This window comes from Leucopleurus acutus (genome assembly GCF_964270905.1).
Source record: "Leucopleurus acutus genome assembly, chromosome: 21".
NCBI lineage: Eukaryota > Metazoa > Chordata > Mammalia > Artiodactyla > Delphinidae > Leucopleurus > Leucopleurus acutus.
In genome coordinates, this window is record NC_139163.1 from 17,733,728 (window position 1) to 17,761,207 (window position 27,480).

A 27,480-nucleotide genomic window follows, 5' to 3' on the forward strand; every position below is an offset into this window, starting at 1 on the left:
AACCGGTTCATCTGTACCATTTTTCTAGGTTCCACATATATGCGTTAATACACGATATTTGTTTTTCTTTTTCTGACTTACTTCACTATATATGACAGTCTCTAGATCCACCCACGTCTCATCAAATGACCCAATTTTGTTCCTTTTTATGGCTGAGTAATATTCCATTTTATGCATGTAACACATCTTCTTTATCCATTCATCTGTCGATGGGCATTTAGGTTGCTTCCATGACCTGGCTATTGTAAATAGTGCTGCAATGAACATTGGAGTGCATGTGTCTTTTTGAATTATGGTTTTCTGTGGATATATGCCCAGTAGTGGGATTGCTGGATCATATGGTAATTCTATTTTTAGTTTTTTAAAGAACCTCCATACTGTTCTCCATAGTGGCTGTATCAATTTACATTCCCACCAACAGTGCAAGAGGGTTCCCTTTTCTCCACACCCTCTCCAGCATTTGTTGTTTGTAAATTTTCTGATGATGCCCATTCTAACTGATGTGAGGTGATACCTCACTGTAGTTTTGATTTACATTTCTCTAATAATTAGTGATGCTGAACAGCTTTTCATGTGCTTCCTGGACATCTGTATGTCTTCTTTGGAGAAATGTCTATTTAGGTCTTCTACCCATATTTGGATTGGGTTGTTTGTTTTTTTCATATTGAGCTGCATGAGCTGTTTATATATTTTGGAGATTAATCCTTTGTCCGTTGATTCGTTTGCAAATATTTTCTCCCATTCTGAGGGCTGTCTATTCATCTTGTTTACGGTTTCCTTTCCTCTGCAAAAGCTTTTAAGTTTCATTAGGTCCAATTTGTTTATTTTTGTTTTTATTTCCATTACTCTAGGAGGTGGATCAAAAAAGATCTTGCTGTGATTTATGTCAAAGAGTGTTCTTCCTATGTTTTTCTCTAAGAGTTTTATAGTGCCCGGTCTTACATGTAGGTCTGTAATCCATTTTGAGTTTATTTTTGTGTATGGTGTTAGGGAGTGTTCTACATTCATTCTTTTACATGTAGTTGTCCAGTTTTCCAGCATCACATACTGAAGAGACTGTCCTTTCTCCATTGTATATCCTTGCCTCCTTTGTCATAGATTAGTTACCATAGGTGCGTGGGTTTATCTCTGGGCTTTCTGTCTTGTTCCATTGATCTATGTTTCTGTTCTTGTGCCAGTACCATATTGTCTTGATTACTGTACCTTTGTAGTATAGTCTGAAGTCAGGGAGTCTGATTCCTCCAGCTCTGCTTTTTTTCCCTGAAGACTCCTTTGGCTATCCGAGGTCTTTTGTGTCTCCATACAAATTTTAAGATTTTTTTGTTCTATTTCTGTAATTTGCAATTTGATAGGGATTGCATTGAATCTGTAGATTGCTTTGGGTAGTATAGTCATTTTCACAATATTGATTCTTCGAATCCAAGAACATGGTATATCTCCCCATCTGTTGGTACCACCTTTAATTTCTTTCACCAGTTCTTATAGTTTTCTGCATACAGGTCTTTTGTCTCCCTAGGTAGGTTTAATCCTAGGTATTTTATTCTTTTTGTTGCAATGGTAAATGGGACTGTTTCCTTAATTTCTCTTTCATATTTTTCATCATTGGTGTATAGGAATGCAAGAGATTTCAGTGCATTAATTTTGTATCCTGCAACTTTACCAAATGCATTGATTAGCTCTAGTAGTTTTCTGGTGACATCTTTAGGATTCTCTATGTATATGTCATGTCATATGCAAACAGTAACAGTTTTACTTCTTCTCTTCCAATTTGTATTCCTTTTATTTCTTTTTCATCTCTGATTGCCATTGCTAGGACTTCCAAAACTATGTTGAATAACAGTGGTGAGAGTGGACATCCTTGTCTTGTTCCTGATCTTAGAGGAAATGCTTTCAGTTTTTCACCACTGGGAATGATGTTTGCTGTGGGTTTGTCATATATGGCCTTTACTATGTTGAAGTAGGTTCCCTCTATGCCCACTTTCTGGAGAGTTCTTATCATAAATGGGTGTTAAATTTTTTCAAAAGCTTTTTCTGCATCTATTAAGATGATCATATGGTTTTTCTTCTTCAATTTGTTAATATGGTGTATCCCATTGATTGAGTTGTGCATATTGAAGAATCCTTGTATCCCTGGGATAAATCCCACTTTATCATGGTATGATCCTTTTAATGTGTTGTTGGACTCTGTTTCCTAGAATTCTGTTGAGGATTTTTGCATCTATATTCATCAGTGATATTGGTCTGTAATTTTCTTTTTTTGTAGTATCTTTGTCTGGTTTTGTTATCAGGGTGATGGTGGCCTCATAGAATGAGTTTGGGAGTGTCCCTTCCTCTGCAATTTTTTGGAAGAGTTTAAGAAGGATGGGTGTTAGCTATTCTCTAAATGTTTGATAGAATTCACCTGTGAAGCCATCTGGTCCTGGACGTTTGTTTGTTGGAAGATTTCTAATCACAGTTTCAATTTTATTACTTGTGATTGGTCTGTTCATATTTTCTATTTCTTCCTGGTTCAGTCTTGGAAGGTTATACCTTTCTAAGAATTTGTCCATTTCTTCCAGGTTGTCCATTTTATTGGCATAGAGTTGCTTGTAGTAGTCTCTTAGGATGCTTTGTATTTCTGTGGTGTCTGTTGTAACTTCTCCTTTTTCATTTCTAATTTTATTGATTTGAGTCCTCTCCCTCTTTTTCTTGATGAGTGGCTAATGGTTTATCAATTTTTTTATCTTCTCTAAGAACCAGCTTTTAGTTTTATTGATCTTTGCTATTGTTTTCTTTGTTTGTATTTCATTTATTTCTGCTCTGATCTTTATGATTTCTCTCCTTCTGATAACTTTGGGTTTTGTTTCTTCTTGTTTCTCTAGTTCCTTTAGGTGTAAGGTTAGATTGTTTGAGATTTTTCTTGTTTTTTGAGGTAGGCTTGTATAGCTATAAACTTCCCTCTTAGAACTGCTTTTGCTGCATCCCATACGTTTTGGATCGTCGTGTTTTCATTGTCATTTGTTTCTAGGTATTTGTTGATTTCCTCTTAGATTTCTTCAGTGATCTCTTGGTTATTTAGTAACGTATTGTTTAGCCTCCATGTGTTTGTGTTTATTACATTATTTTCCCTGTAATTCATTTCTAATCTCATAGCGTTGTGGTCAGAAAATATGCTTGATATGATTTCAATTTTCTTAAATTTACTGAGGCTTGATTTGTGACTCAAGATGTGATCTATCCTGGAGAATGTTCCATGCTCACTTGAGAATAAAGTGTAATCTGCTATTTTTGGGTGGAATGTCCTATATATATCAATTAAATCTATCTGGTCTATTGTGTTACTTAAAGCTTCTGTTTCCTTATTTATTTTCATTTTGGATGATCTGTCCATTGGTGTAAGTGAGGTGTTAAAGTCCTCCACTATTATTGTGTTACTGTCAATGTCCTCTTTTATAGCTGTTAGCAGTTGCCTTATGTATTGAGGTGCTCCTATGCTGGGTGCACACATAATTGTTATATCTTCTTATCATTATGTAGTGTCCTTCCTTGTCTCTTGTAACATTATTTTAAAGTCTATTTTATCTGATATGAGTATTGCTACTCCAGATTTCTTTTGATTTCTATTTGCATGGAATATCTTTTTCCCCTCACTTTCAGTCTGTATGTGTCCCTATATCTGAAGTGGGTCTCTTGTAGACAGCATATATATGGGTCTTGTTTTTGTATCCATTCTGCAAGCCTGTGTCTTTTGGTTGGAGCATTTAATCCATTCACGTTTAAGGTAACTATCAATATGCATATTCCTATGACCATTTTCTGAATTGTTTTGGGTTTGTTTTTGTAGGTCCTTTTCTTCTCTTGTGTTTCCCACTTAAAGAAGTTCCTTTAGCATTTGTTGTAGAGCTGGTTTGGTGGTACTGAATTCTCTTCACTTTTGCTTTTCTATAAAGCTTTTGATTTCTCCATCGAATCTGAATGAGATCCTTGCTGGGTAGAGTAATCTTGGTTGTAGGTTCTTCCCTTTCATCACTTTAAGTATATCATGCCACTCCCTTCTGGCTTGTAGAGTTTCTGCTGAGAAATCAGCTGTTAACCTTATGGGAGTTCCCTTGTATGTTATTTGTCATTTTCCCTCGCTGCATTCAACAATTTTTCTTTGTCTTTAATTTTTGCCAAGTTGATTACCATGTGTCTCGGCATGTTTCTCCTTGGGTTTATCCTGTATGGGACTCTCTGTGCTTCCTGGACTTGGGTGGCTATTTCCTTTTCCACATTAGGGAAGTTTTTGACTATAATCTCTTCCAATATTTTCTCAGGTCCTTTCTCTGTCTCTTCTCCTTCTGGGACTCCTATAATGCAAATAGGAGTGCGTTTAATTTTGCCCCAGAGGTCTCTTAGGCTGTCTTAGGTCTCTTAGGTCTCTCATTTTTTAAATGCGTTTAATTTTGCCCCAGAGGTCTCATAGGCTGTCTTCATTTCTTTTCGTTCTTTTTTCTTTATTCTGTTCCGCAGCAGTGAATTCCACCATTCTGTCTTCCAGGTCACTTACCCCTTCTTCTGTCTCAGTTATTCTGCTATTGATTCCTTCTCGTGGAGTTTTCATTTCAGTTATTGTATTGTTCATCTCTGTTTGTTTGTTCTTTAATTCTTCTAGGTCTTTGTTAAACATTTCTTGCATCTTCTTGATCTTTGCCTCCATTCTATTTCCCAGGTCCTGGATCACCTTCACTATCATTATTCTGAATTCTTTTTCTGGAAGGTTGCCTATCTCCACTTCATTTTGTTGTTTTTCTGGGGTTTTATCTTGTTCCTTCATCTGGTACATAGCCCTCTGCCTTTTCATCTTGTCTGTCTTTCTGTGAATGTGTTTTTTGTTCCACAGGCTGCAGGACTGTAGTTCTTCTTGCTTCTGCTGTCTGCCCTCTCCAAATATTACTATTAAATATAATACAATTATGATTTCTTGGCTTCTAGTGGGCATATTCTAATTAGATATGTTAAAATTTTTTATAGAACCATTTTTCACAGAACAGGAAAAATACAGACATTGTAAGTTTAAGTTAAGGTATCAGTGCAATATTTTTAGATGTGGCATATTTTTTTGGGAAAATGGAATTCTTTATATCAAAAAGATGTCGCAAAACTGCTACTGACAACTACCCAGAATGGATCTCAGAGTTGGCACATAAATTATCTTATTTGTAAGCTTAAGGTAACACAACAGAAAAATGAAATCATAGAAATCTAGAGGTAGAAGAGACTTTAAATTTGCCTTTTCATTTTACGGCTTCCAGGAAATTGCAAAGGAAGGAACACTTCTGAACAGATTTTATGAGGGCAGCATCACCCTGATACCAAAACCAGACAAAGATATCACAAAGAAGAAAACTGCAGGCCAATATCATTGATGAACATAGATGCAAAAATCCTCAACAAAATACTAGCAAACTGAATCTAACAATACATTAAAAGGATCACACATCATGATCAAGTGGGATTTATTCCAGGGATGCAAAGATTTTTCCATACTCACAAATCAATCAATGTGATACACCATATTAACAAATTGAAGAGTAAAAACCATATAATCATCTCAATAAATGCAGAAAAAGCTTCTGATAAAATTCAACATCCATTTATGATAAAAACTCTCCAGGGGCTTCCCTGGTGGCGCAGTGGTTGAGGGTCCGCCTGCCAATGCAGGGGACACGGGTTCGTGCCCTTGTCCGGGAAGATCCCACATGCTGCAGAGCGGCTAGGCCCGTGAGCCATGGCCGCTGAGCCTGTGCATCCGGAGCCTGTGCTCCTCAACGGGAGAAGCCACAACAGTGAGAGGCCCGTGTACCAAAAAAAAAAAAATCTCCAGAAAGTGGGCATAGAGGGAACATACCTCAACATAATAAGGCCTATATATGACAAACCCACAGCTAACATTATACTCAATGGTGAAAAGCTGAAAGCATTTCCTCTAAGATCAGGATGCCCACTCTTGCAACTTTTATTCAACATGGTTTTGGAAGTCCTAGCCACAGCAATCAATGAAGAAAAAGAAATAATAGGAATCCAAATTAGAAAGGAAGAAGTAAAACTGGCACTGTTTGCAGATGACATGATACTATACATAGAAAATCCTAAAGACACCAGCAGAAAACTACCAGAGCTCATCAATGAATTTGGAAAAGTTGCAGGATACAAAATTAATATACAGAAATCTGTTGCATATCTATACACTAATAATGAAGTATCAGAAACAGAAATTAAGGAAAACAATCCCATTTACCATTACATCTAAAAGAATAAAACACCTAGCAATAAACATACCTAAGGAGGCAAAAGACCTCTATTCTGAAAACTATAAGATTCTGATGAAAGAAACTGAAGACAACACAAATAGAGGGAAAGATATACCATGTTCTTGGACTGGAAGAATCAATATTGTTAAAATCACTATACTACCCAAGGCAATCTACACATTCAATGCAATCCCTATCAAAATACCAATGGCATTTTTCAAAGAACTAGAACAAATAATATTAAAATTTGTATGGAAACACAAAAGAACCTGAACAGCCAAAGCAACCTTGAGAAAAAAGAACAGAGCTGGAGAATTCAGGCTTCCTGACATCAGACTACACTACAAAACTACAGTATTCAAAACAGTATGGTACTGGCACAAAAACAGACACACAGATCAATGGAACAGGACAGAGAGCCCAGAAATAAACCCACACACTTATGGTCAGTTAATCTACAACAAAGGAGGCAAGAATATACAATGGAGAAAAGACAGTCTCTTTAATAATTGGGAAACTTGACAGCTACCATAAAAGAATCAAATTAGAATATTCTCTAACACCATATACAAAAATAAAGTCAAAATGGATTAAAGACCTAAATATAAGACTGGATACTATAAAACTCCTAGAGGAAAACATAGGCAGAACACTCTCTGACATAAATTGCAGCAGTATTTTTTGGGTCCCGCTCCTAAAGTAAAGGAAATAAAAGCAAAAATAAACAAATGGGACCTAATTAAACTTAAAGGCTTTTTCACAGCAAAGGAAACCACTGACAAAATGAAAAGACCACCTACTGAATGGGAGAAAATATTTGCAAATGGTATGACCAAAGGGATTAATATCCAACACATATAAATAGCTCATACAACTCAACATCAAAAAATCAAACAACCCAAATAAAAAATGGGCAGAAGAATTGAATAGACAGTTTTCCAAAGAAGAAATGCAGATGGTCAACAGGCACATGAAAAAATGTTCAACATTGCTAAGCATCAGGGAAATGCAAATCAAAACCACAATGAGATATCACTTCACACCTGTCACAATGGCTATCATCAAAAAGAAAACATATAATAAATGTTGGCAAGAACGTAGAGGAAAGGGAATCCTCGTACACTGTTGGTAGGAATGTATATTGGTGCAGCCACTGTGGAAAATAGTATGAAAGTTTCTTAAAAAACAAAAAATAGAATTACCATATGACCCAGCAATTCCACTCTTGAGTATATACCAAAAAAAAACCAAACAAAAAAACCCCCGAAACCAAAAATACTAATTTGAAAGAATACATGCACCCCAATGCTCATAGCAGCATTATTTACAATTGCCAAGACATGGAAGCAACCTAAGTATCCATCGACAAAGGAATGGATAAAGAAGATGTGGTATACACACACACACACACACACACACACACACACACACACACACACACACAATGGAATACTAGTCAACCATAAAAAAGTATGAAGTTTTGCCATTTGCAGCAACATGGATGGACTTGGAGGGCATTATACTAAGTGAAATAAGTCAGACAAAGATAAATACTGTAAGATATCACTTACATGTGGAATCCAAAAAATACAACAAACTAGTGAATATAACAAAAAAGAAGAAGTCTCACAGATGTAGAGAACAAACTAGTGGTTACCAGTAGGGAGAGCGAGGGGAGGGGCAACATAGAGGTCGGGGAGTGGGAGGTACAAACTATTGGGTGTAAGACAGGCTATGAGGATGTATTATACAGCACGGGGAATAGAGCCAGTATTTTGCAATAACTGTAAATGGAGTGTAACCATTAAAAATTGTATAAAAAATAAAAAAAATTTTTTTTCAAAATTGACTTTTCATTTTACAGCTTCTAGAAAATTGCATTTTACACTTTTTAGGAAATTATTTTATGGGAATTGCTTAACATTCTTTTCAAGTTTGCTAAAAATGTTTAGGGAATTTTCCTTCTAGTTCTAGAAAATGCTGTCTTCTGTTTTACTGAGAAACTGCAAAACATTCTACATTCTAGATCTTTAATCTCAGTTGTGTTACTTACAAAAATTGAACATATACATGGAAATAAAATTTTCAAACACACCTGTAAAATAACATTCATAATTTAGTCATAAAAATAAGTAATGATCATTTTCAGGTAACTGTGGATCCTCTAAGTCATGCTGCCATAAGATAAGCGGCTTAAGAAATGGTACAAATGATAAAACTTACATTTTTAATTACCACATCTTCCGCCCCAAAATAAAAAATATTGTCTCAATGCAATTATTTTCTCTGGAATTTCAAAACTCAGACCTTTGCAACTAGTTAGATGTAATTTCTTAAGGTAGTAAAACTAGGGCCTTCAGGCAACAGACTATATCATTATCTTTCCCATGAATAACAGAAAGCAAAGGTTCACTGCCAAGGCACAGTCTCATGTTACTTCAGGTTAGCAATTCGAAAATTTACTTTGTGGTAAGGGCTGGTTTTCCCAGGGAGGCAAGATTAAATGCCAGATAAAGGATTCACTACTTGACAATTAGAGAAACTGATGCCTACAAGCTGATAATACCCTAAAGAGGTAACTCGAAACAATTATATCAATTATCTAAACACCATATAATGCATTACCTTTGAGCAGCTGAGAAACAGAGACAGGAGAATAAAGAATGGAAGAAGGAAAAATAAAACCATTTGTATTAAGCAAAATTATTTTGATTACTCATCCTTAGTAGTTTATTTTAAAAAATTTGTTTTATTAAATCAATACTAATTTTTTAAAGTAAAGAATGATTAAAACATGTATTTAATTTCATGTAGGAGGTTGAGCATTTGGTTATTAGGCCCTACCTGATACTGGCAACTGTACCAACATTTTTATAAAACATTAAAAAGCAAATGACATTTGAATTTAGATCTTTATATTTTCTGGGCAAGAGTCATATGAGATGTGCATGAGATTCTATTCACATCTATTTTTATTCTAGCTAAAAAGATGTTCATGGAAGTATTACACTTGGCTTTCTCATATGGCTTCAGGCTTATTTAAAAGCTTCTAAGAAGATAAAAGGGGTAACATTTTCTTTGCTTTTGGGGTGGTCTAAAGGTTAAACATCAAATTCTCAGTGTGAGAAAATCCCAAAGCCCTCTAGGTGAAATGTTTTGATGCTTAGTAAATGTGTCTATGTGGAAATACACACAGCTGAAGACCAGTCTATAAGCACTTCCCTGGCTGCAATCAAGGAAAAAATAAAAAGTGACCACTTATTTTAAAGTCTCCACTTGTATTGTTATGTTAGCTTACATTACAGGGTTCTTTACAAGTTTACAAAGTACTTTCACATATATCATCTCATTATTTGATAGGATGGTAAGTGAAAGTATCTCTAAGGAGGCAGTAATCACAGTGGTTTAATGTGTGTATCTCACCTCTTCTGCTTATTCAAGGGCTCTGCTCCTGCAGTAATCTCCCTTGCCCTTCCTACCTCACTACTTTCCCCTCTTCCGCTGAGTCCTTCCCTTCAGCGCATGCACATTTCTCTCGTCCTGGAAAGCTTCCGCTCCCACTTCTGCACTGAGCCACCATCCCCCTCCCCACCACTTCTCTCCAGCTCTTCACAGCAGGGCTACTGGAAAGCTGCCAGCATTTCCTGTCTCTGGTTTCCTCCGCTTCAGCAGGTCTCCCCTCCACCACTCCACTAACGCTGCTTGTCAAGGTCACTGATGACCTCCGTGTTGCTAAATCCAGAGGTCAATTCTCAGTTTTCATCTTACAAAGTCTGACCCAGTTGATAACTCTCTTTTCCTTGAAATAATTTTTCGTAATGTCCAAGTCCACCAGGGACTCATTTTCCTCCTATTCCCTTGGCAGTTCCTTCCTGGTACTTCTGTTTGTACTGCCCTAGGGCCAGTCCTAGGACCAGTCCTTGGACCTCCTCTCTTTTTGAATCTATAATTACTCCCTTAATCATCTCATCTAGCCTTTAGATACTATAAATATACTGACAAATCCAAAATTTCTATCTCCAGCCTTCTGCAATAATATAAATTCCATGAAGGCAGGAATTTTTGTTTAAGTGGTACACTTCTATTTCCCCAGTGCCTAGAAGAGTTTCTGGCTTGTAGCAAGCTCTCAAATACTTGCTAAATAAATTAATGAGTGAATGTGGATGTAAAACTTATTGTAACTGTTAATGATTCCCTTAAAAATTAAAGCATAATATTAAAAAATCAATAATTATCTGGTATTAGCAGTGTAGCTGACCTCAGAAACTGTGGGGTGGGGAAGGCGATACAGTAAAACATGTTCAAGGATGCATCTTTTTAGGAATGGTAAATTTTCTGATACTGATTTATGTCCTCAAGTTTCAGATGAATATATTAATATATATATATTTTTTGTTAAAGTTACATGTAACCACTTGAAGATCAGAAATAGGATGTATAACTTTCAAACCACTAGAGGAAGAGAAATGATAAGGAGAAAAGGACCAATCTAATGTCAGGTGATAAAGGAAAAGAGATCACTCACATAATATAGCAAAAATGAATGTATACAAGTCCATAATTACAATAAATATGATTGGGTTAGACTCCTTCATTAAAAATGAGCAAGTCTCATATTGTGTTTTTTAAAAAGCTATGAATGTTCCTTATAAGAGTCAAACATTACCCAGAATGTTTGAAAATACATGGAATTAAGAACCAAAAGCATTCAATAGGACAAAGAAAAATTCACCAAGAAGATATTACACACACAAACAAAACAGCTTAAAATAATAGAATGAAAAACCAGTTAAAAGAATGCAATTTAACTCACAATCATGGCTGAGATATCAACACTTCTCTACTAGAAATGCATAGGTCAAGTGGAAAAACTAAGTAAGAAAAAGTATCTGAGTAACAAAACAAAGAAGGTGCTTATTAACCTTGATTTTAATAAACAGAGAATATATAAAGTGACCATTTATTAGTCATCACTAAAACATCAATAAGATTAAAATGTTAAAGTTATAATACAGGTATAATGAAATATTCATATAGTAGAGTATTATTCAGGAGTGAAAATAAACTAACTAGAAGTCATGTGTCAAAATGGATAAATTTCTTTTTTTTTTATTTAAAAAAAATATGGAACACTTCACGAATTTGTGTGTCATCCTTGTGCAGGGACCATGCTAATCTTCTCTGTATCGTTCCAATTTTAGTATATGTGATGCCGAAGCAAGCACCAAAATGGATAAATTTCTTAAACATTATTTTAAAAATATAAATTATAAAAAGATAGGTACTGTTTATGTAAAATTTTTTAAATTGCAAAATAAGTGTATATTATTCAGAGATACATCCATTTGTAATAAAACTATGAAAACTTACATGGGAATGATAAAAATCAAACTTGGAACAGTGGTTACCTCTTTGGGGAAGAGAGGATTATGATGGGGGAAGGTATATATGTTGATTTATTTTTTAAGCTGGTAGTACATACATAGTTATGCATTATAGTATTATTGTCTATTGTCTTTTTAAAAGTTGGATATACTCCATTTTAAAAAACAAACTCATTCAAGGCTTATTCCCTGTTGCATATGGAAAAATGTTAAAATTTAACAGCAAAAGACTGACAGAAAAAAGGCCACTTTGGAAAATTTAAGATACACCATTAAGTAAACAATTATTGGATTAAAAAAGAAATAAAAACTGGGATTACAAGCCTTTTGAAAATAAATGACACTTAGGAACTTACAAATAGCCACCTGTATAATTTGGTCAAAGTCATTACTGACACAGGAAAATTCATATCCTTACATGTATTTACTAAAGAACAATTAAGAATTTAAAATAAATGAACTATGTATTCAATCAAGAAGTGAAAAAAGAGGATAAGATAAATTTGACAAAAACAGAAGGAAACAGACAATAAAGATAAAAGCAGAAATAAATAACAACCCCCCCAATAAAACAGTAAACACAAAATAGTGGTATTTGAAAAGACTTAATAAAATAGACAAACCTCTATCAAGTCTGATTTTGAAAAAGAACTGAAAATGAAAGAGACAACATTAAACATAAATTATGGCATATCCATAGTTTGGAAGAGCATCCAAATATAAGATCAGAATAAAGAGACCTATAATAAATATATTAATATCTCAGATAAATATCAGTATAAAAGGCAAGAACAATATGTACAGTATGGTCACATTTGTGTTAAAAAGGAAATGATATATGTGTTTAAGTTTACAGGCCTGTAAAATACATTTTAAAAAAGGACTGAGGTGAGAAAAATATTTGTGACCTATAAAGTAGGAACAGGATTTAATATTTTGACATATCCTAGAAATCAGTCAATAAAAAAATAAAAGTTGGCAAAGGATATTAATGGGCAACTCCTAGGAAACTATAAACAAACAAAAAATTCTCTACCTCACTAGTAACCATAGAAATGGAAATTATAATAATCATGATAAATCATTTTTCACACTCAAATTGGGAAAACAATTAAACTTAACAATATTAAGTGAAGGGGAACATTGGAAGCCCATTTCTTATTGCTGGTAAAAGTATATCTTAGTGTAACCATTTTGAAGAACAATTTGACAGTGCCTATTAAAATATAATAGCTATGGACCCAGCAATTTAACATTTGCATCTACAAAGAACCCTGGATATTCACTGCAGCACTGCTTCTAACAGTGAAAAAAATAGAAACAATCAAAATTCCCATCAGCAGGACAATGGTTAAATAAATTATGGCACATCAATGGAGTAGTCTGTGACCATTAAAAAGTTCATTCTTCAAAGAAACATACACATATATATGTGTACATATCAATACATACACATACATACACACATATATATACATACATGCATAGACAGAAAAAGTTGTGGAATGGTGTATTATTTTTAAAAAAAGCAAACAGAACATATATTAACTCATTTTTACAAAAGGGTTAGCTTAGTCTAGAGGCTAGAGAGGACTTCATCAGGACCACACAGACAGCAAATGAGTCTGGGACCAGAACTCAGGTGTTAGGACACCCAACCCAGTGTTCTTCCACGTTACACAACTTGGTACACTGAAATGAAAGTGCCTGGATTTTACAATCCTTCAGGCCTAGCTTCAAATGCCAGCTTCAACACTTCCTAATTAGGTACACTTGGGGAAAAGAGATTTCTGAACTTTAGCATTTTCACTGTAAAATGGACAAATAAATACTAACTCCATGAACTGTAAACATTAAATGAAAACTAAATGAGCACACTTCCTTCTCCCCTGGTCAATAGAATCAGTTTATGAAGAGTATCCTCTCTATTAATCTATTATCCTCTCTATTAATCCTCTCTATTAATCAGTCGTTGGCACCTCAGCTCCACACAGAGAATGTGGCAGCTCAGTACCTCTGTGTCACTATAAACTGGGAGTTCTCTAAATACGTCCATGGTGACAAAACTATTCCAGTTGCCTGGCATTTCCTTGTGGCTCTCATCTGCCTCACACGCTACTCCCTTTCTCTCAATCTTCCTGGCTCAGCTCCAAACTCCTAGATTATACAGTAGGTGGTATTCTATTTATTTCTTGAGAGTGATGGCTGACCCGTAATGACAAAACCTCTAGCTATGCACTGAGCCACTGTCTTCTAGGCCTGGCTACATAATCACTCCAAAATAGTTTTTCTAGATTACAACTGAAAGAAACAAACACAACATACCATTAATAGTTTGGACTATTTTTCCCTAAATGAATCACCGTGAACTTACCTGCTGCTAAAACAAAGTATCATAGACTGGATGGCTTAAGTGACAGAATTTATTTTGTCACTGTTCTGGAAACTAGATGTTCAAGATCAAGGTGCCAGCATGGTCACGGTGTGAGCTCTCTTTCTGGGTTGTAGATTGCCACATTCTTTCTATGTCCCCACATGGCCTTTCCTCAGTGTGTGGGCACAGAAAGAAAGAGAGGGCAAGCTGTCTGGCGTCTCTTCTTGTAAGGACACTAATCCTATCAGATCAGGATCCCACTCTTATGACCTCATTTAACCTTAATTACTTCCTTGGAGGCCCAATTTCCTAATACAGCCACTCTGGGGGGTAGGGCTCCAGCATATGAATTTTGGGGAGACACAAAACATTCATTCCAGAACACTAGCCACAGAGCAACCCATCTGCCCTTTTTCTCTACTCACTTATATAGGCCTTAAAAATGTTCTTGTAGGTCATCCCCGTCAAGTTGGCAATTTACTCTCTGGAAGAACTTGAATATTTGGAGATTTAACCATGTCCCCTCTCTTTTGGATCATTTATAAACAACCAAACAAAAAACATTAAATAAGATCAGTGTCAGTCTCCTTGACCTACCTATACCCCAGTGAGGGGGCTTCCTGCTTGCTAGTCCCAACTTGAGATTCCCCACCCGCCAACTAGCCTTGACCTGCTGCATCCCAGCTTGGGGGGCGGGGGGCGGGGGCGGTGTCTCCTGCAGGCCAGTTCCGGTCCATGGTTCCCTGTCTGCCAGCATTGGTCCAATGGCACCCCAGCAGGAGGCTTCCAGGTTGTCAGTCCCAGCTTCTGGTTCTCTATCTGCCAGCCTCAGCCCAGCAACTTGGAAAAGCTCTAGAGGTGAACACACCTCTTCCAACGAGGCCTGAATCCCAACCTAGGGAGGCCGCTGCCTTCCAACTTTGTTCCTTCCTTGGGTACTCTCCCTCAGCCCTAGGGTACTCTCCCTCAGTCATTTTAATTTTGATTCCTTCTTAGTAGCTAATCCCCTGTAAATAGTTAATAATTCTTTATATTAAACCTTAACTGCTTCTGTTTCTGACTGGCCCCTGACTGATACAGGAGAGCCTGAAGATGAGTGTCATGGGGCGTCCCAGTGCTGCCTCAGGAACAAGCAGAAGAGAGGCACGCCGGAGCCAGAGCCAGAAGCCTCCTCTGCCTGCAGTGTCCCTGTCATAATCTCCTGGCAAAGAAGTGTTTGCAATTTCCAGCAGCAGCATCACAAGCAGGGCAAGGAAAGGTAGATCTGGAGCTGAGGCGATAATCTGACAAGTGGCACAGTAACTCTGCTGCTATGCATACACAAAGTCCCTAGTTAGCCACACACACACACACACACAAAAATAGCTAACACCTACAAGAACTTCCGATGTGCCTGGCCATTTTAAGCCCTCTTAATAATCCTATAATGTAGGTACTACTACTATCCCTACTTTACAAATGAGGAAAATGAAGCATGTAAAATTATTTAGTTTTGGCAAGGTTCCTCAGTTAAAGAGTGGAGATTCAAATCTAGGTATTCTCACTCTGCAGACCACACTCTTAACCATAACTCTGCTAACAACTGTTTCTATTGCTAAGATCGCCAAGTTTGAAAAAATGAAGAGAAACTCTATTGAAAGCCAATGTTCTTCAACACTGCTATTAAAAAAGACAGCATACTTAGTAAGTTTTAAATCTCTGAAAAAGACTAGAAACAAATATTTCCAAATGGTAACAATTATTAATTCTGAAAAGAGAGTACAATAGAAGCACTAACAAAAGGTATAAAATTTTTAAAGTAATGAATCAATTTTTCACTTGTAGAAATTAATATTGAAAAGGATAAACAAGGTTTAAAAATCATGGAATATTACTGAGTTTCGGCAGTTTATTCCCATCACAAACTAATCACTCAGTTTGCTGACTCTCTTTCATAGAACTTAATATACTTTGTACTTTGGATTATGAGCTTACCCTCTTGGAGACCTTCTCTGTAGGATGTCCATGTGGCCAGTGTTCAGGGCATTTCCCTCCAAAGAAGTTTTGCGTTTCTTTCTGCCAGCTACAACAGCTTTTTCTCGGCATGGGTAATAGAAGTTCTAACTCTAAACCCATTTGAGCGAGTGTGGGACCATTTTTACACATTCTCAGGAGAGTCCTTTTTTTTTTTTTTTTTTTTTTTTTTTTTGCGGTACACGGGCCTCTCACTGCTGTGGCCTCTCCCGTTGCGGAGCACAGGCTCCGGACGCGCAGGCTCAGCGGCCATGGCTCACGGGCCCAGCCGCTCCGCGGCATGTGGGATCTTCCCGGACCGGGGCATGAACCCGTGTCCCCTGCATCGGCAGGTGGACTCTTAATCACTGCACCACCAGGGAAGCCCAGGAGAGTCCTTTTTTCCACTTAGAGCCCATACAGACATCGTCAGGCCTCCCTGTCATCAACTTGTACTGGCAGGACCAGGGATGGTTTTCTTCTAGTCCGTTCTGTTGATGAGGGCTCTGGCTTTAGGGAGGTGGTGCCTCAGTTCCAACTTCCCAAGGTCTTGTCCCCATATAGGCATTAAAATCCACATCCCTAGAATTCCATGAATAATGACTCATTGCTCCCCACTTAAGCCACAGGTCACACTGTTCTAGTTATTAGTTTCCTCTTTATTCCTGCAGCAGGCAATTTCCTTTAATTTCTTAAAAGCATGGCATGGCATGTAAAAAGATGTTTCAAATATTTTTAGGACAGATTATGCAGCATGCTGTATGGATAAAACCAGAAGTCTAAACCATTTATTTTATTAAATGAGCATCCCATAATTTATCTACGAGCATTTTCATTTCACTTAAAAGCCATTCTCCCAACACAATATACTTCACAACTAACAAAGACCGACATATACCTATTGCTCATTCTCTCGTTTTTCGTTAGAAAGAGAACTCTGATGTTTAGCTAGGCCCAATAGCACACAGAATAAGGTCACATTCTTCAAGCTTTGTTGCAATTAGATAGGGCCGTTTGACTAAGTTTCGGCCAGTAAATGTAAATAAAAGTGTTTTTTGAGACTTCCTGAAAAGCCAGCTTAAAGGTTGCTGACTCAGCTATACAGGGCACAGGTGAGTAAAGGCAAAGTCATCATTTTGACTTATTTCTTCTGACCCCAAGCCAACTGCTCCTCATTGCACTTTGCTTTTACTTATTTCAGCCTGTGTTATTTCCATAATCACTTTCATCCCTGAGTTTAAAGCTGCTGTAGAGGGCAATCATAAGCAGCAATGGGCAGAGATCACTGTAGAGGGAGGACATGAGGGAAAGGCAAGGGAGGAAGATCTGTATTTTCCCACGCAGAAGCTAAACACTGTGTGAAGATCAAATTGCTTTGGACTAGGATGTGGTGCTGTGAGTGAATCGGTAGTCACACCACAGCGTCTCCACCACTTTTTCTAAGTTAGGTAACTGACCCATCTGTTCCCCAGTACCTTGTTTTTCCAAAGGAATTAAACTTCCCAGGGAGCCACTGTATTCGCCTACAATTAAGAAAGCACAGCAGCAGACACTGCAATTATATAGTACATTTAAGAATGCCACTTTCTCTGTAAGATTCTAAGAGAATCGGAGTAAAGTCCTGAATAAAACATATCACCAAAATATAGAAAAGACATGTTTCTAGAACTTCTCTATCAGCCTTTAATCAAACAATACACGCCTACAACCTAACTTCTGCCCTTATAAACCTGACACTTTGATAATCCCACTCTGGTTCACTTTTCCATATCCTCCCAGTTTTCACTATTCTACTGAAGATCAATGTTCAACCTCATCTATGGCTTTAGCCATGTTCCAAATTCTGTTAGATGAGGGGTGTGGGTAGAAGACCAAAGACACCAAGTGCTATTCTCCTATAATTTGCCAGCAAATGGTAGGAATCTTGAGAAGTTTGCCTCCTTGCCTACAGTTTCATAAAAAATTTTAAATAACTACTATAGTGATTCAGGATAAGTTTTAGATTTAATTATTTGGTGATGTATAGGTGTAATATTTTTGATAATTAAATACTTAGTTCACAATAGCACTTTTGTACTTTTGAGTAATAAAATTTAGAATATTAGATCAAAGTATGAAATACAGACTTTTAACGTTGCTCCCCAAATAGGATGTCTTGACTTTGATTAAGTCTGTGTTATAAAAGACTTGAATCAACACTCCTACCTGACCTTTTACGGTGATCAGGTAATCACCGGGGCTAGCAGATCAGAGGAGAGCATGACAGGCATATGTGATAGCACAGCTGCACAGTACTAGACCAAAGGGTTACGAAGACCGTATTCTTTCCTAGGAGGACATAAAATCCTGATGTGACACATTTATTTGGATAGCAAGCAGTCTGGAGGAAGCCACATGACAACAAAGATCGAATGCAGAAAGGAGGTAAAGTTCGAGTCACACTGATCTCCTATCACCACAAACCTTAGTCCAAAAGCTTTCTATTACTGTCCTTAGGACTCCATCATTGAGCTTGATGACAGTAATGTCTCAAAAGCTTTCTTAATCTCCTGGGGACAAGAGTGAATGTGCTTGTATGTATATGGAGAATTACAAACCACATTCCACCTTAGATCAGTAAGAATAAAGTTAAAGTGGTGGGAAGAAGTTTAGATGATCCTATCTGAATAGAGCCAATTTCAACAGGTTGGAGCTAGCTTAAATTGGACCTAACCTATAAGAGCCCTTCTGACCCGATGTGAGGCTGGTTAGGAAGTGTTCACTCTGAATTGCTGCAAGCAATTTGAACAATCCATTATATTCCTTCCAGGGAAATGGAAAATCCAAATCTCTCACCTAGTCGATACTTAGAGTGTCAACTGGATAGATATCATCCTTATCAGAAAGCAGGAAAAAAAATGGAATTATTTGAAATTCCTTTATATATACTTTCTGTATTCTAAATTCCAGAGATGGAGTTGAGTATTAAAATTGTTAAAAGGCAAACTAGTGAATGGGAAAAAAAAAAACCCAAAAAGTAGATGGAGTCTACTTTTCCAATTTGGAAAAATAATTCTGTAATGAGCAAACACTATGCCAGTCAATTAAATGGTACAGCACTGAAGTTCCATATTTTGCTTAGCTTATATAATCTAGTAATACATCAAAGGATAAAGGAGTAAAGGGTTACGTAAAGAGGAAGGTGAAGAAAACAATATGTCTAGAAAATCCTACTTAGTATACAAATGACTAGGTGTTTTCTTTAATGCTACATAATGCCATAAATAAAACTTGTTCAATTTTTTAAAACACATTTTTCTCCAGCATGGGTGTGTTTACACTACACAGAATAAAGTTGCTCAAATTCTCAGTGTTTGGCACATACTTACAGGAAATCAGAATTAGTATTAGTGAGAATTAGTACTGTCCAGTTTAAACTTGCCCATCAAGTTTAAACAAAAAGAATAAAATTTGGAGTGTACTATAAGTTAGGTGCATTTCCTATGTAAGTTAAACAGTACATCATGGGTAAAAAAGTACTAGTTAAATCATATTATTAGCATTTATACATCTCAAAAAAAGAGATAACATAAACAAGAATTAGAACAGCAAAAGTTGTGACCAGGTAAAAATATTCATCGAAAAACTTCTACATTTCATGAGCAAGTTAAAATCTCATTTTATCATTTAAAAACTCACATTTAAACTTGCAAATACTAAACATGAGCAAATTAAAAGGTTTCATGGTTTTCTAGTTTTTTTTAAGTGGCTATGTCGATCCTCTACTCTCCCCCAAATCTCTGTCATGGTGACTCCACAAATTTCTACTATCTTGCTCCCAGAAGATGACATCATCTTCTGTTGCATAGAGAAAATAAAAGCCATCAGGCATGAACTCCTTCGACTGCTTCCCACTAAACATGTATGCTCTCTGCCTCCTCCCAGCCCTTGCTCCTGTCACACCGGAAATGGCATCTCCTATTATACAAGATTAAACTCTTCCCTGTGCTTTAACTTTCAGCTCCCATCTCCACCTTGGTCCTTGGCAAGTCAATTATCCTCTATTTCCTTTGGGTTTAGTGTTCCTCTTCTTTCCATCAGCAATTAAATTATATTCAAGGGTCTTTCATTAAGAAAAAAATCAATTCCACAATAGTAGTCCTTTGAGCTACTGCCCTCTTTTTCTCTTCATGGTCAAGTTCATGAAAGGGTTGTCAACACTTGCTTCACCTTGTCCACCTCAGCTTTTCTTTACCTTTACTCTCAACTTAGCCAACTATAATGTGCTTTTCACCTTCAAGATCTCACCAAGATCACCCATGACCTCCTCATTGCTAAAACCGTTGAACACTTCCCATTACTCGTCTTAGCTGACCTCCTCTCGTAGCGTTCGCTCTAACTGAATAACTCTTATTTGAAGTGCAGTCTTTTGTTGGCTTCCACAACTCTCCTGGCTTTCTTTATTCTGTCTGGATCTCAGCTTTTTGCAGAGTTCCATTTCTCTGTCAGTCTTTTAAACGCTGATGCTCACCAGGGCTCTCTCCTTAAGTGCTTTTCTCCTGTTCTACATATTCTGAACAACATCATCCATTCTTACGACTTTTAACACTTGATGATTCCCAAATCTGTATGTATAATATAGATTTCTCTCCTGAGCTTCTGACCTATGTATCCAGCTGGAAACTTCCCTTCAGCTGTCCAAAGATACCTTGATCCACTGTGCAAGTTAAAAACTCATCATCCATGTCCACTACCCCTAACCTGTTTGTTTGTTTGTTCCTGAAGACCTGGTCTCAGTGAATTACTGCACAACCCACCCAAGACAAAAACCTGAATATCATCCTAGACTCTTCCATCTCTCTCATCCCTAAAATCCAATCAACTACCAATCCTATTGATCCTACCTCCAGAATCTCTCTCCAGTCCAGCAACTTCCAAGTGCTTCACTGCCATTTTCCTAGTAAAGCCATAACTATCTCTTGTCTAAAGAAATATTATTGTTAAAAACTGCTTGACGTGGGAATTCCCTGGTGGTTCAGCGGTTAGGACTCCGTGCTCTCACTGCTGAGGGCCTGGGTTCAATCCCTGGTCAGGGAACTAAGATCCCACAAGCCACATGGTGTGGCAAAAAAACAAAACAAAACAAAAAAAACTGCTTGACATGTATTTTTTTAATTAAAGAATATGGAGAACCATACTCTCTAACATTCTCACCTAGGAGGCAACAACATCTTACCTGGCTACCCTGTGACAAATAAATCTACCAGATTCTACCAGGAAACCAAAAGAGGGGATCACCTAATTTAGCTTCCTATACAACAAGGTTATTCTACACAGAATTAACCTGTCTCCAATTTCACAACTGTGTGACTCCCCTCATAAGACACTTCTACATTTACACATCTGGCAAATTCTTCAATATTCTGGGAAAGAATGAGCATTACCTCAAGTCTCAAAACGTGCTGCCTTAAAAAGAGGTTAGAAAAGGTATACAGTGAAAGAAACAATGCATAATTATTGGCAATTATTATAGAAATATACAAAAGAGATAAAAACTATTGCTCTCTTTTTCACTTGAGAGTAAAACTAAACTGATTAAAGTCTTAAGATGATCAAACCATAACATAGATCATGCGTTACATATCATAGGTAAAATACTGGATTAAAGTATGTTAATCAATCTAGTAGCTTTAAAAATTTTTGAACCTGAACCAGAAAGGCAGTTCTAGAACCCAAATTTTTTCTCTAATAAAAATAATGCTTTAAGGTTAAAACTGTAGGGTTCTTAACAGAATCTTGTCAACATCTCTCTATAACATTAATAAAGTTCAAGGCCACATTTACTGGAAAAATTTTGGCAAGCCAAACTTGCACAATTAAAATAAATACAATGTCACATGATTTGGTCTCCTGAAGCGTGGAATTTTGACCTTGACTGATGTCTTCCCATTTCTAATGCTATAAATAACTACTTTAGCTGAACAAAATATGAAACTGTTAACTCTCACAGAATGTGGTTGTGTCTTTTCAATGTGTTATGTCCCATGTAAATATTTAGCATGGGCTTATTCATTTGACAAGTATTTATTATGTGCCTACCAGGGCTAGGCTCCATAGCAGGCAATGAAGACATAAAGGTGATCAAGACAAACACAATGCCACTCCTTAAAAGACTAAGAAGAGAAGACAATTAACAAATAATTGCAAAAAGTCATCATCTGGGGCTACAGGATAAGCAGGGGTATTTTAACAAATCTATAGAGTCAGGGAAGGCCTTCTGGAGGAAGTTCAGAGGCAATGCCTTTAAAACAAAAATCTTCAAGGCTACGGTAACAGAACTGCATGTCTGTAGGTTGCTGCTGTTCATTCCCATCAGTTATATTATTCTCACAACACGTACAGGTTAATTTATATGCTAGGTTTATGTTCAGTATAAAATGCAGCTTAAAAGAGGCTTTATAAATCAAAGGTTCTTAGCTATAGTTTGAAACATCAAAAGGAATCACTTCTACCACTTCAGGGAAATCAAATAAGCATAATAAATGAGGAGGCAACACAGGTTTAAAATATTTCTGACAAATGGCAGATTGACCTCATGAGTTTCTTTGAACCCCTTCCTCCCCTAACCACATTAAAATCCCAGTAAATGAATCTTTCAAAAGGTGTAAACATACGAGAACTAAAAAAGAAAAAAGGAGAGGAGACTAAAACACTCAAGAGAATTCATCAAATTTTTATAAAATTGAAGAGCTGGAGGAGTGATAATTGACCTAGGGGAGCAGACACACTACCTGGGTACTGTGGAGGAGGAGACCAAGTGGAAGTTAGCTGATTTTCAGCACAGACCTCAAAAAAGATAAGACCCAGGGAACACAAGTTACTGTGGAGGGAGAGTAAGTGGTGGGGATGAAAAGAGAGGGTTAGAGAACAATACGTAAGTCCATCACTGGACACTCCCCCAGCATATATGCTCTCACACATATGTGCACTTGTGCCTGAACCCAGAAGATTAGTGTTCCTCCCACCTCACCTATTCTTTGAAGAAGTGCAATGACACCAGAGAAAAAGACTTATAAAATACTGACATTTGGATGCCACTCTAATGAAAAGCCCAAATGAAAAATCATGCCCATGTACGAAGAGCTTCTGAGTGGCTCTCAAATACAGATAGGTAACAACCACAGATAAGTGAGGAAAACCTCCAAAATGAAAGTGAGAGCTTAGAAAATCAAACAGGAATTTAAAAACAAAAACAAAAACCTGGAAGAAACCACACAATACATGGGGTAGAAGACAATTTTTAAAAACCTTATAATTAATACCCTTATAATAAAAAGAGAAATTTAGCAGCCATAAAACAAAATACAATGAACACATGAACATCAGAGAACACAAAAATAGTTCTTTGAATTAAAAAATTAGGATAGCTGAAATAAAATATTTAATAGGAAGACTGGAAGATAAAGTCAAGGATATCTCTCATAAAAACAAACAAAAAGATTAAAAAGTTAGAATTTAAGAAAGATTAAAATTTGAATTAAATTAGGATCTGTCAGGAGGTGTAACTTCGGACTAATAGAGATTCCAAAAAAAGAAAATAGAGAAGAAACTGTCCAAGAAATAATACAAGAAAAGTATAGAGAACTTTCAGACGTGAATCTCCATATTGAAAGGACCCTCAGGTATAAGGCACAATAAATGAAAAAATGCCCACACCAAAGCTCCTTATTGTGAAGTTTTCAAACACCAGGGATAAAAAGAAGATTATAAAAGTTTTCAGGGGGGGAAAAGGTAAAATACAAAAAGGAATAATGATCAGGATGTACTACTGGAGACTTGGCAAGGGTAAGACATGATTTCAGTATTATTTGACTTTTAAAACAATGTACAGCAATTTTTATAAACACCAGGCAATAATAATGTAAGTAAATAAATAATAGACAATAAATAGGTAAACAAATGAATAAAATAAAACCAATTTACTGAATGCTCACTACCTGCTAGGGGTGCCATTCAAACTCCTTTAAATATATTAACTCATTTAACTCTCATAAATCTATGAGGAAGACACTATTAACCTCATTTACAGATGAGGAAACAGGCGTTGAGAGATTAAGTAATGATACATCTAGGAAGTGGTAGAGCCAGAGTCCTAGCTTTCTGAGCATGGTCTTTCAAAAACTGCATGATACTGACTCTCAACTTTAAAAGTAAAATTAATTTTAAAAAAGAAGAAAAGAAAATACCATTTGAACGTTCACTACCATCCTAATCTGTTCCCAGATAACTATGGTTGATTAAAAGTTCTGACTTGGTCAATCAGGACACAAGCTTAATGTGTGTGTGTGTGTGTGTGTGTGTGTGTGTGTGTGTGCGCGCGCGTGTGTGTGTGTGTGTGTGTGTGTGTGTGTGTGGTTGGGGGATGAAGGTTGAGGGTATTTGCTAGTATTTTAAGTATTCATTGTATAAAAATACTTTATGTATTTATGTATGTGTGATTTGCTGCTAGAAGGTCGATAAAATAGATTCCTTGCCCTAAATACAACAAAAATCTCCAAAAGAACTGATGCACTTACATCAGCTCACCACTGCATATTTGGGCAAAGAATAAAGGGCATATAAATCTCATTAAAGTTAGAAACAGAATAGCTACCTCTTTTCCAAAGTACTGTCATCTAAGCCCCTCACACTCTTCTTGTCTTGCAAGAAAAATTTCCCTAGATGATTTCCTAGTCATACATGACTATTAAATATACTGATAAGACAAAAACTGCATGCCCCTTCACTCACTCTTGCCTTACATTCAACTTTACCTTATATTATCAACTACATAATGAGACTTGAACATTGTCATCTGAAGTTCCTCTGCAGGAGTTAGCTTCATTCAGTTCCCTACTTTCCATCGTCTCACTGTCCCTACTTAATATCTGGCTTTAGTGGGGGGAAAAATTAGAGAAATATACTCTTTTTGAATAATTTTTTTTCTTTTCCAATCTGGTGACATCTTCATTCTTTCTGACCTATGATAAGGAGGCTACACAGTTTTGGCATTTCCTTTCTTGGGACTAATAAACTTCCATACAATAATGTCGAGGCTTCTGGGACCTCAGACCCTCCTTCAGTGCGCTCCTACTGCACTGGACCTCCTCCATCATTTGCTGTTGCATGGCCCTGCCTGGGAGTCCTTTCTCTCACATATGCGGCCCTCTACTTTCTGCCTGTCATGCCTTTGACTTCTGCGTCGCTTTTTGGTTTTATTTTGTCGTGGGTTTGGGTTTTGGTAGATAGGTGATGACTGCAGCAACCTTTAAGATCCTGACGTGATGCATCATGTACGTCTTCCCAACACCTGGGTGAACAGACCCGGGGCTGCCTGGCCTATTAGATTTCGGACTCGCTCACAGGACGTCCCGATCTGTAGCCGCAGAGTCACACTGCGACAACCCCCAACGTCCGGTCTCACGCGCGCCCTGCACGGCTGTCACACCGTCCCTCCCAGCGCTCAGGTGTAGCACCTGGCGGTCCTAACCCCGAGAGTCACCTGCGGGCCGGCCGGGCGCGCGCAGGTGCTCACGCACATACCGTCTCCTTGGCAGCGGCGACCGGGATGGGAAGCAGCCCCCGGCCGCGGGGCGGTTCCTCCGGCTCTGCGGCCGCGCTCTTGGAAGGGAGCCAGGGGGCCGGCGCCCGCGCGGAGTCGGCCCTGGGGTCCCCATACAGCTGGTAGCACACCAGGCCGACCAGACCCCCGCCGGCCGCGGCCGCTATGCTCAGCTCCCCCCAGCGCCGCCGCCGCCTCCAAGCCGCCTCAGCCACAGCCCCCTCCTCCTCCTCCCGACAGAAGGGCCGGCCGGGAGAGCCCGGAGCTATGCCCGCAGGCCGCCCGCACGGCCCAGGGAAGGGATGGGGAGGCGAGGGCGGAGGCGGAAGCCGAGGCGGCGGCCGCAGAAGCCTCCGCAGCGCAGCCATCGCGGGAGCTGCCCGCACCGGAGCTAGGAGGACGCGGACGAGGCGGTGGAGCGGCACCCGAAACCTCGCGAGAAGTTGGTTCGCTGAGGTTCGCTGCTGTCCGAGAGCGACCCCTACGATTGCGCGGCCTGGGGTCCCCTCCGGGCGGCCTTCACCTGGGGAGCCGGGGGTCTCTGGCTGGGGAGAGCCTGGGAAGGACGGGGCGCAACCGGCTGTTCCTCGGCCCCGCGTTCCCAGCCCAACCCCGCGGTCATAAATAACTGCGTCTCCCCCGGACGACACCTGACTGCGCGAGAACCCAACACCGCAGGCGACAGCCAGGTCGGCGGAGCTGAACCGAGCCCTCGGGGGCGGGGGTGTCGGGCACCCCTCCGCTAACGTGACCCTTCGCCTTTGCTTTTCTGGGTGGGTCTCGAATCATCGGTAATGCCCCTCTAAGAAAGTCACATCCCCTAACGGTATCCTGATCTTCTGATACGAGGTCGGGAATAATTTGGAACGGTATCTTCAGGTGTACAACAAAAATGAGATATAAAAATTTGGCTCGAGTCATAAAAATAGCAAATTAAGTAAAAGGATTTTTTTTGACTACATGACAGCTTCTGGTCTTTTGATGGGGGAAGGCTAATGCTGTTTTTTAGTTACCGTTAATATGTTTAAAAAACATTACCATACCAGTGGCGTGACTTAATTCAATAAAACAGAACTGTCTTACTTTTGGGGGGAAGTTGTTGATATAAATAATCGGTACGTGTATTGTGCCATTTTTTATTTTTGTTATTCCTATACTTGTTTGTGTGCTACACTTTATGAGAAAGTGTTTATGACATTCTTATCAGTTTCCTGCCCCTGAACCCAGTTTTGGTAACTTAGTTACCTAGCTTTGGTCTTTATATTCTGGAATGTTTCCAGGAGCCCTTAAAATAGTCTGGGTCTAGGGATGTGCACAACTAAATTTATTAGTCTCAAATGGGCTGCGGTCACAAGGGGATTAGATCCTGGCAAGTCTTATGAAAACTGAGGGCTTTCAGAGGCAAACAAAATGAGATTTTCTGGCCCAGGTCCTGCTATTGCCACTCCTCACTAACCCCTTGCCTATAAGTAATCTATCAGATACACCTCAGTTACATCTTGTTTTAATATAGGCTAATGGAATTTTCCTTTCTTAAAGCCACTAAAAGTGATAAACAGAAAAAGCCTCTATAACATGAACAAAATGTGTCTATTTTAAGATGCCATCTCTGTATTTCTTTTACTTTCAGCCTGTTGGTTTTATATAACCAGTACCTCAAGGTAGACTCAGTGGTGGCTCCTTGTTTTATCACCAAGATTCCTTCAATTTCTGTCTTCTCTGAATTCTGGAAAATTCCCACAGAAGCATTTATTCTCTGGATCTACAACACAGTTCTTCTTCTGGCACTGTTTACTTCAAGCTGAATACAATTTCCGGATTTTCTCATAAATTTCCGACATGGCCTAATAGCAGAATTCTTGGACAGACTGATGAATT

The 27,480-nt window shown here is 38.1% G+C and overlaps 1 protein-coding gene across 5 annotated transcripts in view; it reads right to left on the reverse strand.

Moving 5' to 3' along the window:
• Window positions 1-25,985, reverse strand: part of MICU3 (mitochondrial calcium uptake family member 3) — a gene marked incomplete at its 5' end in the record, with an annotated part of 86,114 nt that extends 60,129 nt beyond the window's left edge. For 4 of the 5 annotated variants that reach the window (XR_014327074.1, XM_082863667.1, XM_082863668.1 and 1 more), the window contains one exon: window positions 25,584-25,970. Coding sequence is in view for 4 of the 5 variants with exons in the window: in XM_082863667.1 (XP_082719793.1) it covers window positions 25,584-25,970 (387 nt within the window). Of the gene's footprint in view, window positions 1-25,583 lie in introns of all 5 variants that reach the window. The other variant, XM_082863670.1, reaches the window with a different exon arrangement.
• Between the last annotated feature and the right edge of the window lie 1,495 nt (window positions 25,986-27,480).